At 35.2% G+C, this 14,524-nt stretch overlaps 1 protein-coding gene across 5 annotated transcripts in view; it reads right to left on the reverse strand.

Moving 5' to 3' along the window:
- Positions 1 to 2,705: 2,705 nt before the first annotated feature.
- Positions 2,706 to 14,524, reverse strand: part of PCGF5 (polycomb group ring finger 5) — a 70,270-nt gene continuing 58,451 nt past the window's right edge. For all 5 annotated transcript variants that reach the window (XM_082052628.1, XM_082052627.1, XM_082052632.1 and 2 more), the window contains one exon: positions 2,706 to 12,345. In XM_082052628.1, the coding sequence (XP_081908754.1) occupies positions 12,298 to 12,345 (48 nt within the window). In that variant the 3' untranslated portion in view covers positions 2,706 to 12,297. The remainder of the gene's footprint in view (positions 12,346 to 14,524) is intronic.

Raw genomic sequence — 14,524 nt, forward strand, 5'->3', positions numbered from 1 at the left:
TATGCAGTATAAAAGCTCGGACATAGTCTATACACAATCCTATATAGTAGGTTTTACAATAAATATTAGGAAATCCATTATTTTCAGCTACACTAGCACTTCTTAGATGTAAACTAGAACAAGGGACATTTTTTGCAGTGATAAAATTCTTTTATATCAAGGCTGGTGACTGTCAAATTGTTCACATGAACCAGAATCAAGTTACTGTGTTGAATTTTGTGAGTCCCGTGGAATTAAACAAGTAGCCCCTTACATCCACAAGTAAATAATTTATTTCTTAGCATGAGTCATGAATTACCTGTTTCAGAAGAGGCCATTAGATCTGCTGTTCAAAGCCATTTTTCTGCTGGGAGCTCTTCATGAGTGATAAGCTTGTTTACAAATTTAACATAAACTAGCAAAGCACAGGAGCAGCAGAGAACTCCCTGAGCCTACTTTTTAAGATCTTCAGAAATCTTGATGTGGGGTGCAGCGTAAGGACAAGATGAGCATATAGAGTAGTCTCTTTACATTTGCATCACTTCTAGTAGTTTATAGGGAGAAGCATAGCAACAAAACACCTTTAGGAAGTCATCATGATTAAACATACCACTTGGCGAAAGACAGGAACAGAAAAATTAAAGTAAGAATACTGGCCAGTAACAAGCCCTGCCAGTTACACAGATGTACTGGGTCATTAAAATCTGTAGAGGCTACTGGCAGCAGGACTGCAAGTCTGCAGGGGCACTGATACATACATGTCATGCATCTTCAATCACTAGTGGATGAAATTAAACCCAAGGAATTTAAAATGACCCCAAAACTGGTGTTAAGTACAGCTTTTCTTAAGAATAGGTTCATTATTGTAATTATTTTCCATATCTATAAATGCACTGTAGTTATTTGTGTACTGCAGGAAAGGACAGAACTTTACCTATAAATAGTTTAGAAAAGGCAGACAGAGTGTTTTTGAATATAAGAATGTTTTCCTGTGTTAGTTTAATGGGATAGATGCCAATGCTTTTATGAATTATGAATGCAGCAGTCTTCTATCCAAATGAAGATGTTGGAAGTCTGCCACTGGAATGAGGTGCTCATATTACACACTGCCAGCACATTTCTGTTTCTTTAATGAAAACTAGATTTCTAAATCACTTTTATTTTGAAAAACATTACTCTTGCCTAGAATGATGTTGCATAGCATATTCTCCTCTGGAATAAAAGAGGAGAGAAAACAATTTGAATCACAGTTCTAGCAGGGAAATTCATATCCTGTGCCCCTGATGTAAATAGCTGTTTATATACCACCTACCTTCCTCCTTCTATAAAACATAATTCAGGTTTATCACTGATCAGGCATTTGTTAGTAGTCCTGTGCATGTTTTTGCCCCACAATGATTCTCTTTTTAGCTACCTGAAAGAAAGTAATTCTTTAAAATAACTTAATAAATTAAGCACCAACATTTTTAATGGACATCTTGCTTAAGAAACCATTGGTCCCTAAGTAGGAGCAGAACTTTACACTTAAATATGATTCAATTTCTGTTTTATAAAGAATGTAGTAGCATTTTTTTTTTTTTTAATCCCAACAAATGACTCTAAGTCTCAAGAACATTTTTAGAAGAAAGGAAAGTATTAGTCTATGACCTTTTACAAATCTGGAGGTCAAATATGCAACATGAGAAGGGTTCAAAGAATGCCAGCGAGGCTGCAACTGCTGCTGCTGTGCAGGTTACAGAGCAGCCAGTGGTGCCACCTGACTGCTCCTTGCCTATCAGGAAACTGCAACATTACTAACAACTCCCGCAGAAAACACATTTCATTTAATCATATGTACATCTTGCAATATACTAGACATACCTTCACATTTTGTGTTCACAAGCAACAGTTATCTTCTTCTGCTAGAATCTAGACTTTTACAAGAGGTTGCAAAATGCTATTTGTCTCAGGACGTTTTAGTTTAATCAGCAATCCTTTCTGTCATTTCCAAATCTGAACTACATTTCAGATCTCATGTGGTGGCATTGCAAGTTTCACAGCAGCATCTCAGATAAAAGGTATGAGTTTTCTTGAATAACACCTCACCATTGTTTTGTTTGCAATGACCCAGTATATAATATGAAGACAGCTAGTTCACACAAAGGGCTCATTTATAATGTTATCTTCTAGCTTCTAATTTGCATACACATTTTGCATTACCTTAGAGTTAAAAAACCCCAACAACATAATAAAGGGTAATCAGAAGTGGACAGTACAATAAATACTACTGTAACCCTATTAACTCAGAAAAACATCAAAAAGGGAGAGAACAAAAAGGAAAAAATAAATCTGACATGATGAAAAGCAGTGGAATTAGGTTTTAAAAAAACTGTGGCAGAAGCTCTCTGGCATTGTTAAGCAAAGAAACATACTTTTTAAAAAAAGCCTCAAATAACACAGTCACACTGTGTAATCCATCTGCTTATATTTTACTAATGGGGTGCCAAATACATTCAACGTTAGTGTTAGGCAGGCTTTGCACCCATGAAAATTAATGATAACCCTCTCACAACAATAACGAGAAAAAAATTAGGCCATGTGAGTACCTTATGATTTTTCTTTGAGGCAAAATATTACTGCATTCCATCTCTACTGTGCATTTTTGTGAGCTGACAGTATGCTTGCATGATTAAGATATAAAGCTAGTAAATGTTTTAATTCAAACATTATTACAAACTAGAGAGAAATCAGATAAAACCATAGATTTTTTTTATTGCACAAAATAAATTATATAGAAACAATGCAACAAAACAACTCATATTGTAGGCTGCACAACAGATGTTACAACATGAATATATTTATTGCTTTGAGAAAGGAGCAATTCAGTGCTAGTAAGCAGATTAGTTATACTTCTTGCTCATCTAGATTTTTCATAAAATTAATCCAACTGGGCTAGAGGCATCTTGCAGCATACGGGTCAGACCAAATAGTCATTTGTTATCAGCTGTTATAAAGGTGCTGTGGACATCACTGACATTAGCATGAAGCACTCAATTTAACATCACTGGTACTGAGCCATACAGGTAGTTACATAATTAGAAAGATCATTACATGTCAGATACATTTACACACAAGATTCTCAAAGGTCAATTTACAGAGTTTGCATGAGCTGTTGTTCCAAAATAAATCTTGCTTACAAATGTTGATGGAGCTTCAAAGAGGCACACTTCACTCTGTACCAAGAGGCAGGACCATGGAGTTTTGCCAGAAAACCCATAGTACCAGCATTTCCCTCCCCAATTGAAAAATTGCTCACTAGCGCTAACTCAGAGGTTTCTCGTTTTTCCAGGGCCACACTCCACTTCTAAGGATTTTAGCACACATTAAAAAAAAAACCAAACCAACAAACATTCCTTTGGTAGAACTGGGTGAACTTTACAGTGTTTTTCTAAATACTTCAAAACACAACATATTTGGTTCTTTAGAAGCTATAAGACTGCAATGCTGGTGTTGCACTCATAGCGCAAATGGATTTAAGTTTTTAAAATGCTGCTTTGTAGACCCTGACATGTTAAACCCCAATGAACTAATACAGAAATCAGCTCCTCACAAAAATTATGAAAATGGACAATATTCAAATAACAAACTACATCAAAACCTGATCACTAACAAATCTTTGTGAAGTGTGCACATTAATGAGATAGTGGCATTACACATGTTCATATTCTGAGTGAAATTCTCCCTGAATTTGACAATTATGTAAGTATTTCCTCAGCTAAGTTTATAACACTACTGGAATTCTACTGCTAGTGTACACACTTGATGTTGCAACACTTACTTACTTACTTATGGAAAGGTTAATATAGTAAGATTAAATTTAAACAATATTGACCACCTGTGAATGGAAATTCAGTGTGGAAGTGGGAAGTCTGGGTTAATTCTCAGTGACAAAGGTATTTAAACAAAGTAGCTCCACTGAGGTCAGGCTGAAGAGCTTAACTCAGCATCAGGCCCACAGAGTAGATGCCTGTAGAATGCCACTGAAATAATAGATTTTGGAATGTACAATAATAACTACAAATAAATGTGGTTGCCCCTCTATTTAATAAAATGATTTGCTTTACTGTTTTCTTTTTTTTTTCCTCTGAAACCGTGTTAATTCACTATGTTGAATTCAAATACAGTTGAGTGAGGTTTCAAATAGCCAAAAAATATTACAAGAAATGGGTTATTCTGAATTTAAAAGTACTATTTGTACAAATGCTTAGAAACTTGAGTGATGCATGTTCCAGGCATGTACCCATCAGTAGTTTCCATTGGAGGAAAGCAAATATTAAACTTGACTAATCTGGCACACTTTTTCATCTGGGATAGTGTTTTTTAAATACTGTATGTAAAACTTAGTCATTATTTTGCAAAAATATTTATAGGTATAATGAGATACAACTGAATAACCAAATATACCCTAAACCATCACTTAAAACACAAACACTGCAAAAGATTATTTTTTTTTATAATTATTATGAAGTAGAAATATGGATGAAGCTAATATCAAAGATGAAAAACAGCACCACCAGTCTAATGATTTTCAATCAGCTTTCTGACCAGATAGAAAACATATTATCATACAGATACAACTGATTAACTTAAGAAATGCATTTAGCCCAGCTGCACTAACTATACAGCTTCACACAGAAAAAACATTCCATAAATCAACAGAAAATGCATTTGAGCACAAAAAATGAAAATATGTAAGTGATTCTCTAAGCAGCATTTTGTTTTTTATTTTTTTTCCAAAACATTAACATAGATAGATATTGGACTGATTAAATATCTACAAGTGCTTTTCCTTTACAAAAATACATATATTCTTAATAGTAGGATAGACTGTCATTAACAATGACCTGTTCTTTTTTTTTCACTTCAATTTGAATGACTTAAAAGCTATATTTTACAACCACAAAAAGGTTTATTTGTAATATGATGTTATCACTTTTGACAAAAAGCTTAACACATTTTACATTTTAAAACAAATTAGCAACATAACATCACAATATATTCTATGAGCTCCTAAGTACTGTGAGGGCTGTTATATTAAGAACTGGTAACTACTGGTCAAATGCAAGGAAGCATTAGAACATGATTACTGCTCACCATAGGCTCCTTTCTTATCATAACTTGGATCACAGCTTTTATAAGGACACTTAGGCCCCCATCCCAAAAAAAAAGTACATTGAGAGTAACTCTACATCATCTATTCAGTAGCCTGGAACATCCAACAATTCAGGCTTTGCATTAAATTTAAAAACCACAAAATATTTTCCTTTCAAGAGTTAAGTCTGCAATAAGGGAAAAAATGATGCATTGCTTCAGGTTTATTCTAAGCAGCTTGTACTTGAGAAAAAAAATATGATCAGTAAGGTTTTAGAATGAACTATTTCAGTCAGCTAAATAATTAAATTGTCCTATTACTTTCCGGTTTAGTTAATCACTATCCTGGAAATCAAGATACTTGGATTTCTTTATTCTTTCTATTTTATACTGCACAAATAAAATAATCCACTTCTTGCTAATCAATAGTCTCACACCAAGGACAGCAATGCCATTTACTAAAAAAATATCTATAAAAATTTGTAAAACATACTCAATATCTTCTCATTATCCTCCAAGTCTGCCCTCTCCACCCTCCAAAATATCACTGAGCTACAACTAGAAACCCCAAAAGTCACTTGGTAACTATTTTGTGCTTTGGAAGGTTTACAGGACTGACAGCACACTGAAGTTTTTGAGTTCACAGGCCAGGTATAGCAGACCCATCAGCAATACAAGCCTTTGTGCTTTTCTTCGTGAACATGAGCTGTGACTCGAAGAGCTACTCTAGGTCTGTTAACTCAACCTTTATGCTACTCCTGTTGGTTTTTTTCCTTTTCTGTTTTGCTTTGTAAACTGTTATGTGTGCCTAATCGTTTGGTTTGGTGACCCAGACAGCTACCACTAGTTAAGTTCTGCTTGACTGATTCCAGGTGTAACTCTTGACTACTGTACTCCAGGAAAGTGTCACTGCCTTAGTCCAAGGCAGTTTCTGGGTGGCTTTACCTTTGGTATTAAATAGGTCCCTTAAAACTATTAGGCAATCAGATTATCCATAAAAATAGTTGTTTTTTTTTTTTTTTTTTCTTTTTTTTTTATGAACAAACTAAATATCTGACAACAAAGAGTAATTTTAAAGCAATTAGTATGTGACATTTTTCAGTAAAAAGGGAACAATTTTCTTTTTACCGCATCAGAATCAGGAGACAACAGCAACAATGTCTGCTATACTCAGTATAATACAAACCAGAATTTTAGGAGTGGAATACCATCATACCGTATGTGCCTCACACTTTGCTAATAAATATCTTTACTATAACTTCATTTGTAATACAAACCTCAGTGTGTTAACTAGCAGCACAAATGCTTCACTCTTGCTGCAATTTTGTATATTGTATAGCAACCTACTCTCAACTTTTACTTTGCTTTTCACTCATTATCATGAGGAAAAAGGAAAACACACAGTAACTACTTCTGTTCACCTCATCCTGTCAACTGACACATTATTAAACCTAGTTAGAAGGATTTGCTAAAAATATACGTGAAAGCTACTTCAAAGAAAAGTACGCCTAATGGCTCAGATAAAGATGCAGAGTCTAACTAATGCCTCTCTTTGGTTAAAATTAATGTAATTACAAAAACTTCCACTTGTAAACATCTTCAACTCCCGAATGTCTCCTCCATCCTGAGCCCACAGAACTGGGTCTTCCCACCCGTCTGCAGAGCTCCTCCCTTGCACTGCCACACTCCAGAACTGTACGCATCTAAATCACTTACTAGAGAATGAAACAACGTCCTTACTCAACTGTAGTAGCAAGCTACCTGAATTCAAAAGATGATTTATGGCACATACCCTTGATGGAAGAATCTGTCAGGAATTCGTCAATTAATCAACTTCCTATTCTGGAATCTGATGTTTTAATCTGACCTACAAACGGTGTAGACAGTAGTTTTAAAAAGAGAAAAAATACATCAACAGGTAGATCTGCATATGAATAAATATGTATTACCATTATAAGATCATCTTTTGGAGGACATTCCTGTAAAAGGATGTGTCAGCTGAAGTCTGAAGACCAGACTGCCCATATGTGATAAAACTAGTGGTAAATGAGCAGCTGGAAGATTTTCACATTTCCTTTAGGGTGAATCAATGCCCCTGTGTCCTGGAATTCATCCTGGAACATGCCCCGGTAGGCTTCAATCCTTCTTCAAACAAGTATCTTTAACTGAACACCTTGTGGAAGTATTACCTTGTTCCAATTGGTTCAAAATGCACAACTCTGAAAACTTTGCTGAAATCCAAGAGAACTGCCTGATAAACCAAACCTATGAGCTGATCCCTCATGTGCAATTTCTCCTTTGTAACTCCTCAATGTTCCTACATGTTAGGCATGAATTGGGGTGGGGTATGAGAATGTGCAAAGGATGTGTAAGAACCCAGAATTACATGATAGAGGGTGCCTGAACAAACATTTTAACTGAGACAAATAATAAAATAACAACACAAAGTAAAACAAAAGGGGAATATCCTGCAAGATACATGCATGATGAAATCAAATAGATGTCTTCAACCTTTCTAGGTTAAGTGAAGAAACTGGACCAAGCTCTTGATTTAAGCAATTCTGGGTATATATATTTGCTGTGGATAGGCATTCAAGTCTTTACTGCCTTTGGTCTTTTCCAGGATTAAAAATGAGTTGGATCAGTCCATGCAATTGACCAGTATTTTATGTAGCCCCTCTATAAACAGGGTTCAATCTATTTGAGACTTAAGCCTGGCTTTGAACAACTGTCTGTTCTCTAGTATTTCTACCACATGTTCTACCTGGCTGAGCTGGATGCTATTCATTTTGGTGCAAGTCCTTCCAAGAATATTTTTTCTGGGGGGTGAATGCCTCTTGGCATCTTCAGTGACATGAAAATGTAAAAAACCTAAAAATGGAATAATACAACTCAATGATTGGCTCAATTATAGGACTAAACTCTGGCCTATTTTAGAAAACAGCAGAAAAGGAAAAATTGCTTACTTCTCTCACAAAGTCATGTCTAACAATTATACATGGGGGAGATAAGATGGAACTCTGGACCATCACTTTGTCTGCAGTGGAGAACAAGAGCCTAACTTGTATCTAAAGGTAATGTGATTAATCTCTTTTCTCTTACAGATAAACTAGAACCATTTTCACTAACTGCAGAAGAGAAAATTAAAGTCAAATTGTTGGGGCCTAAGGAGAAAAAAGACCAAGCTTCAGAATTCAAGGGTTCCTCAGGCGGAAAATGAAATAATTTCGACATAAAATTAATTATTTTCATACTGAGATAGGTCTTTTCAATTTGAAATTATCTAACAACACATTTCATTTTCGGCTTGTTTCCTATGAAAGAAAGCTTCTCAATACAGCATGTTTATGAAAAAGCCCTGCTGAAAATACTAGGACCATGGATAAAATATAGAAGTAAATATTACCCTGCCAAATGCTAATAATGGGCTTAAAAGGTATTCTGTATTAATAATCAGGCACTTTGCTTTATATAACATTTTAAGTAAAGTCAAAATAATACTTTTTAGAATTTTTTTTTTGCATAATAACTGCAGGCTGGCTGAGTATGCACAATATACCCAAATTCCAGAAGCTTTCGTGTGAACAGTACCTACTATAGTGATGAGTCATTTAGATTATTGTAATAATCTAATTTGGTATTTCATCCAAATAAAAAGATATGTTTATGTGACTAGGCCCTTAGCTACAAGCAATATAGTAATGCATGATGGAAGATACACTTCTTGATTAATCATCTAATTCCATATTGTTTAGAGCTATTATAGGATCTCGCTTGTAAGTTCTGGCTTACAGTTTGTTACTAGACAAATGCAGCATACAGCTATGCTCAGCAAAAAATTGCCTATGCTTTTCATTAATGAGTTACACTAGAGTTAAAAGCAGATACAAGTTTTTCACTTTCAGGAGAAAAAAAAAGCACCAAATGTGCTAAATAAGAAACAGGAAGATTAGGTAGTATTGTGGAATTTTTTAGGTCTTATTCCTCTGCAGCTAGGTACTGCCAATATGGGAAAGCCATAGAAACACAGTGGCAGCAACCCTTATTTTTTATGCCTGTTCTTTACAACCATGCAGTGGTAACACTTTGTCATGGAAATGCTCAGAAAGACTCTATACAGTAACCTGCTCTAGGATGGCATATGGCGCAGTTTTAGTGGAATGCTTAGGTACTCATTACACTTTATCCCATCTTTGGCACACAGGAATCAGTACATGCATTCTGATATTCCTATGCTGTTCAGATATTCTTAATTGGCACAAATGAATTAAATATGCATATCTGTAGACACATGGCACATACATATCATACATAAGATAAATTTCCTGTGAAAAAGGCAATGCCTGTGTTATACAAGCTGCCCAGTTAAGATATGTATTTCACTGGCACTTCTCTGCTACAAGAGCTATTAATCTATAACAGCGCTCTGGCACCGTGCCATCAAATCAGAAATGCATGAAGTGTAGGTGGTAGATCATATGCATTTAATGCCATGATTCTCCTCTGGGAACATTAAATCATATCTGTCAGTATCTCCCATGCTTCAAATGAAGATTTGCCTTCTGTAATCTAGCTTCAAGTTGCATCAAGAAAATACCCTGAATTAAACCAATGTCCAACTTTGATCAAGAGAATTCATGGTTCTCTGAATTGTGAATACAGGAAGTCATTAAACAGTCAAATCTTCTATTAGTTGTCATTCAGAAGCAAATACAAAGCACTCCCGTTTCAGGGGTTCTGTCAGGTGGATGCAAACTTCTGTGTAAAGTAACTGAAAATGGATTAAAAATAATGTATTCTTCTCTTTTTAAAAAAAGTTCAAACTTGTCAAAATGGCAAGTGCAATTGTTGAGAAAAAAATTGTCCCCTGAACCAAGAAGAAATTATGCTTAAGAGTACTACCATTAGTTTTGTGATAAACCGAAACAGGCAAGTGAATCTACAGTGAAAATTCTGGTATAAAAACATGTGAAATATATAAAACCTGTAAGGTGTCATTTGTATGTGCATCTAAGTATTTACAATTCATATCCTATTTCTACCATACAAAACAACTGCATATACTAAAGAGAACAATGATTGGCAATTAGAATGCATGCTCTGCTCTTCCAAGCTGCTCCTTGAGGAGGACTTGTATTAATATATACACAAAGAAACTATTTTTCACTAGAGTCTCTGCAGAGAAGAGCCCTCCTTACTTGGAGTGTCTTCTTGTTTCTGTCAAGTAGCACATCACGAACTGGGTGGGCAAAAGGACAAGCGCTTCCTGCAGCCAGCACGTGCACCCCTTCCCATCTACCGCATGGGCAAACCAGCACCTGTACCAGTCAGCACACTGTGCCTAAAGAAAGGAGCAGCAGGTTCCTGAATGCTTTGCTTCCCCAGGTTCACTGGCATCTGCACAATATGTGCAACCTTGACCTGCAATGGCAGGTTTCCTAAACAGACTGCTACTGACAGCACCTTTATTTCTGTACGTCATATGGGCTTTGGAGTGCAATTATAGAAGTCAACCCAACTGTATTAGATTCCTCAAGTCATCAATGTTGGAACTCCTACTAACATTAAAGGGGCCAGATTTAATCCACAACATGCTTATTTATCCTACAGAAACATACCAATGTACATGAACAAAAATTTACAAAGGAGTCTTGCATCTATCTTTCGTACTTGATCCCAAGATAGAATTTTTACTTTGTCTTATCTAAATACGTTTAGTTCACTCTACAGGTAGCTTCTGAAAAGTTGATTTGGTTCCTTTTTGCTGTATGCAGAAGGCGTAAGAAAGTAAATAGTTATCTACAATACTAGGCATGTATTAAGTAGAAATTACATAAAGGTACTGAACTATAACTATCCTCACAAAAACTGAAATGAAAAACTCAACCGATTTTTAAGCAGAGCAAAGACAATGGAAGACTACAGAAAACATATGCATTACTACGCTCCCTGCAACATTACCAGAAACCTCAATAAACATTCTATACTAGAACCATTACACCTGCAATACCTAAGGCAACAATCACTTTTTATCCAGCACTACCAGGTCTTAGGGAAAAAGACCTGAACAATTATTTTGGTCAGACTGCTTATCTTCAGTATTGCATTACCTATAATTTTATGGAAATAATTTTATTATGTGACTTTAATTAATGAAAATTCCTATAATGGATTCTAAACTCCAGATAGTCACAAGAGATATATAATCTAATTAAAGATATATAGTGGTTTTGTCTTAGCATATTTTACACCTCCAATCAATCTTAAAAGGAAATGTTTTCTGCGCATTTTTTAATTGAAAGGCAACAATTATGTAAAATTTTGCCTTGGTTGTAAACTTATAGTGAAATTTATTTGTTCCATTTACATTATTTTAAACTTCATTATTATGAAGACTTTATTAGAAGAAATGTAATCTGACCAGAAGCTGTTTTCCAACAATAGCTAGTACCCCAAATTCCCATCTTCAGGGAAACCATAGAAAAGTGCAATCACAAAGGCTGCGATGCTTGTAAGTAATATTAGCAGAATCTATTTAGAAGATTTAAAATCGCTGCTTTGAATGACCATATTCTACATCTCTTGTTAAGGGTAAGTAATCTTCATTCACTGCAAAAGGACTGTTGCACACTCATGAGTGAGCTATACCTGGACCCATGAGAAGCTTATCAGAAAAAGGTAGTGGCCCAATGACCACTTTTCTAAATATATTTTCTATACAAAATATTTTCAAGGTATAATCCTAGTTATTTGTACAGTACTCTATGATTTAAACAACAATATTCGGTAAAATAGTGTGTGAATCTGCAACACCACACGGAATGAGCACTCTGCCATTTTGCTAGTGTAATCAATATTAGGACCAGGAAAATTTTCTAACACGCAAGCAAAAATATTCCATAGTTTTTGAATTTTGACTGTACACTTCATGATTTTGGCTATGATTTGCAGCACACTCGTAAGATACACAAATATCTTATGCACATTTCAGTAGCAGAATGGCACTTGGCTTGCTCTAATAGAAACAACAGAGATGCAACTGACAGTTTTAAGAAAGACAATGTCCTTATTTGCATGCTGAAAATCTGCTTGTGTCCCCCTAATCCAGGCACATCCATTCATTGTGCAATCTGTCGATGGGTAAACAAATAGTGCAGGATTCATCTCAGTGGGAGCTGGCCCTTTGGTCTAACCGAAGTCAATTCTAGGTCGATACTGAAGTACCATAGGGTAAGACTAAAAACAAAAGCAAGAGAAAAACAACAACAAAAACAGACAAGAAAACATGAAGATGTCATTCATAAAATTTACAAAGAAAATGCAAGTACAGATTGCTTTAAGAATAGCCAGATCTTATCCCTAAGACATACGTATATGCCAATCAGTTCTATTTACATGAATCCATTTCAACGGTTAAATCCATACCTTTACTCCAAATCTATATTTAATCTCCAAGTCAGCTAGTTGTAGTTATTCATCATTAATATAAAATCCCTGTATCTGCTTTTATGTATTTCATTATTTATGTGATTTATGACATATATACTTTGTGCGCTCAAACAATTCCTCTTATTTCTGTGTTGCTGTGTTTGAGGAAAAACAATCTTGAAATTTTATACTTTCTAAAATAAAGTCCATTTATGGATTATGTACTTGGTTTTACTCTTCTATGTAGGGAGGCTCCATAGCTATACTAGTAGTCAGCACTAGTTAATGGGAGCCAGGCTACTCTGGTATTAAAAAGAAGGAAAAAAAAAAAGAAAAAGAGATGAAATTGCTGTCAGCCGATTTTCAGAGAGGTGAGGGCTAACTTCTCCCCCAAATCCAAACTCCTCAACTTCACATCTAGTGATACATTTTTATTAGTTCTTACTAGAAAAAAAATGGCAAATCAACTGCTTTGATCCCTGAATTGGACAAAATTCTTGTGGAACAGGGGGCAAGAGTGGGTGGGTTTCCAGAAAGTGCCATGGAACACCTGGGCAGTTGTTGCTGGAAGTTCTGTTTTACTGAGTGTCTTATTTATTCATTATGTAAAGCCTGATATTTTCCTCTTAACTTCATTAGGATACTGGATAGCATAAAAATCAGGAAAATCTTATTGTGTCAGCAACTGTATGTGCCTAACTACCTTTCCACCACAGGGGAGATGAACACAGCTAGTTGAAGTCTGTTTTTATTACAAATTTGGATTTATAAAGACTTACTACAGAAGCTGTTCCTAAAACCAAAAATATTTTACCACATCCTTCAAATGCAATACAGATGAACTTCTGTAACCAAAAAAGAAAGATACCACTGCAGAGACCTATACAGGTTAATACACTTTCCATACCATGGTAATGAAATGATCACTAGAACTAAATGTGATCATACTTGCTGGGGATTTACAAAAAGTAGTGCAGTGAAATCAAAATATAAACCCAGACATATTCAACAACAGCAGGAGTATTTAGGAGGGAAGACAGGGAGCACCATGTGTAGTCTGTATGTGCAATTAACCAACACATATTTGCAGTATCATAAATTATTTGGTCTCTGATTTTTTTGCATAGGATATGACTACCATATTATTTAAATGCTATTTCATGTTTTTCACTTTGGTTATATAAATTGTCTCTAAAAGTACTCTAATTGGAAGTGCACACAGGCAGAGACAGAGCAGTCACCTCACTGAAATTGCCATGTAAACCAGAGAGGCTCAGCATTTTTGCAAAGAGAATTACAGACCAAGTGTATAAATAAAATGCACTATACTGGAACAATACTAACTATCAAAGTGGGCGTGACTTCAGTAGGTCACTCCCATCCATGGTGGGGAGTGACCCTCTATCATTAACTTTTTGCTCAAGCAAAAATATTATTTCAAACTTCCAAAGTTTCTTTTAGAAAGTAATTAAAACCAAAATTCCCAGTGAGGAAACGGAAATATTGTTTCATATAGGTATGAACCAGTTTGATCAAAGAAATTTAGAAATCAACTGCAGTTTGCAGGTTCTGGATGTTTCGGTTTGTTACATTCTATAGATGAGGCATTATTCCATTCCTAATTTTAAAATATATGAAAGGAGTACAGTATTAGAAAAAAAGACAAATTTCTTTAATCCATTAAAAAGAATATATGAATTGCCATAAAGAGATGAAACCCATGTAGTCTCTTTTGATTCACACTCTTCAGTTTTGATCCCTTGTCAGTGTCTGCCCAACACTACTAGTTAGGATGAGATGGGAAGAGGTCGATCATCTTTCCAGACTGATGCAAGAACCAGCCTACAGAATTAGACCTCTCTATCAAAAAGATAAATAGCCTAATGTAAAGTAAAAGAAACCCATAAACCTTTTGAATGAATTATATTTATTCATTCAATAAAGTCTTCTTTGAATGAATGAAAACACTTTGGCCTTGCTCATGGAG

Source organism: Streptopelia decaocto (genome assembly GCF_964273445.1).
Source record: "Streptopelia decaocto genome assembly, chromosome: 5".
Taxonomy (NCBI): domain Eukaryota; kingdom Metazoa; phylum Chordata; class Aves; order Columbiformes; family Columbidae; genus Streptopelia; species Streptopelia decaocto.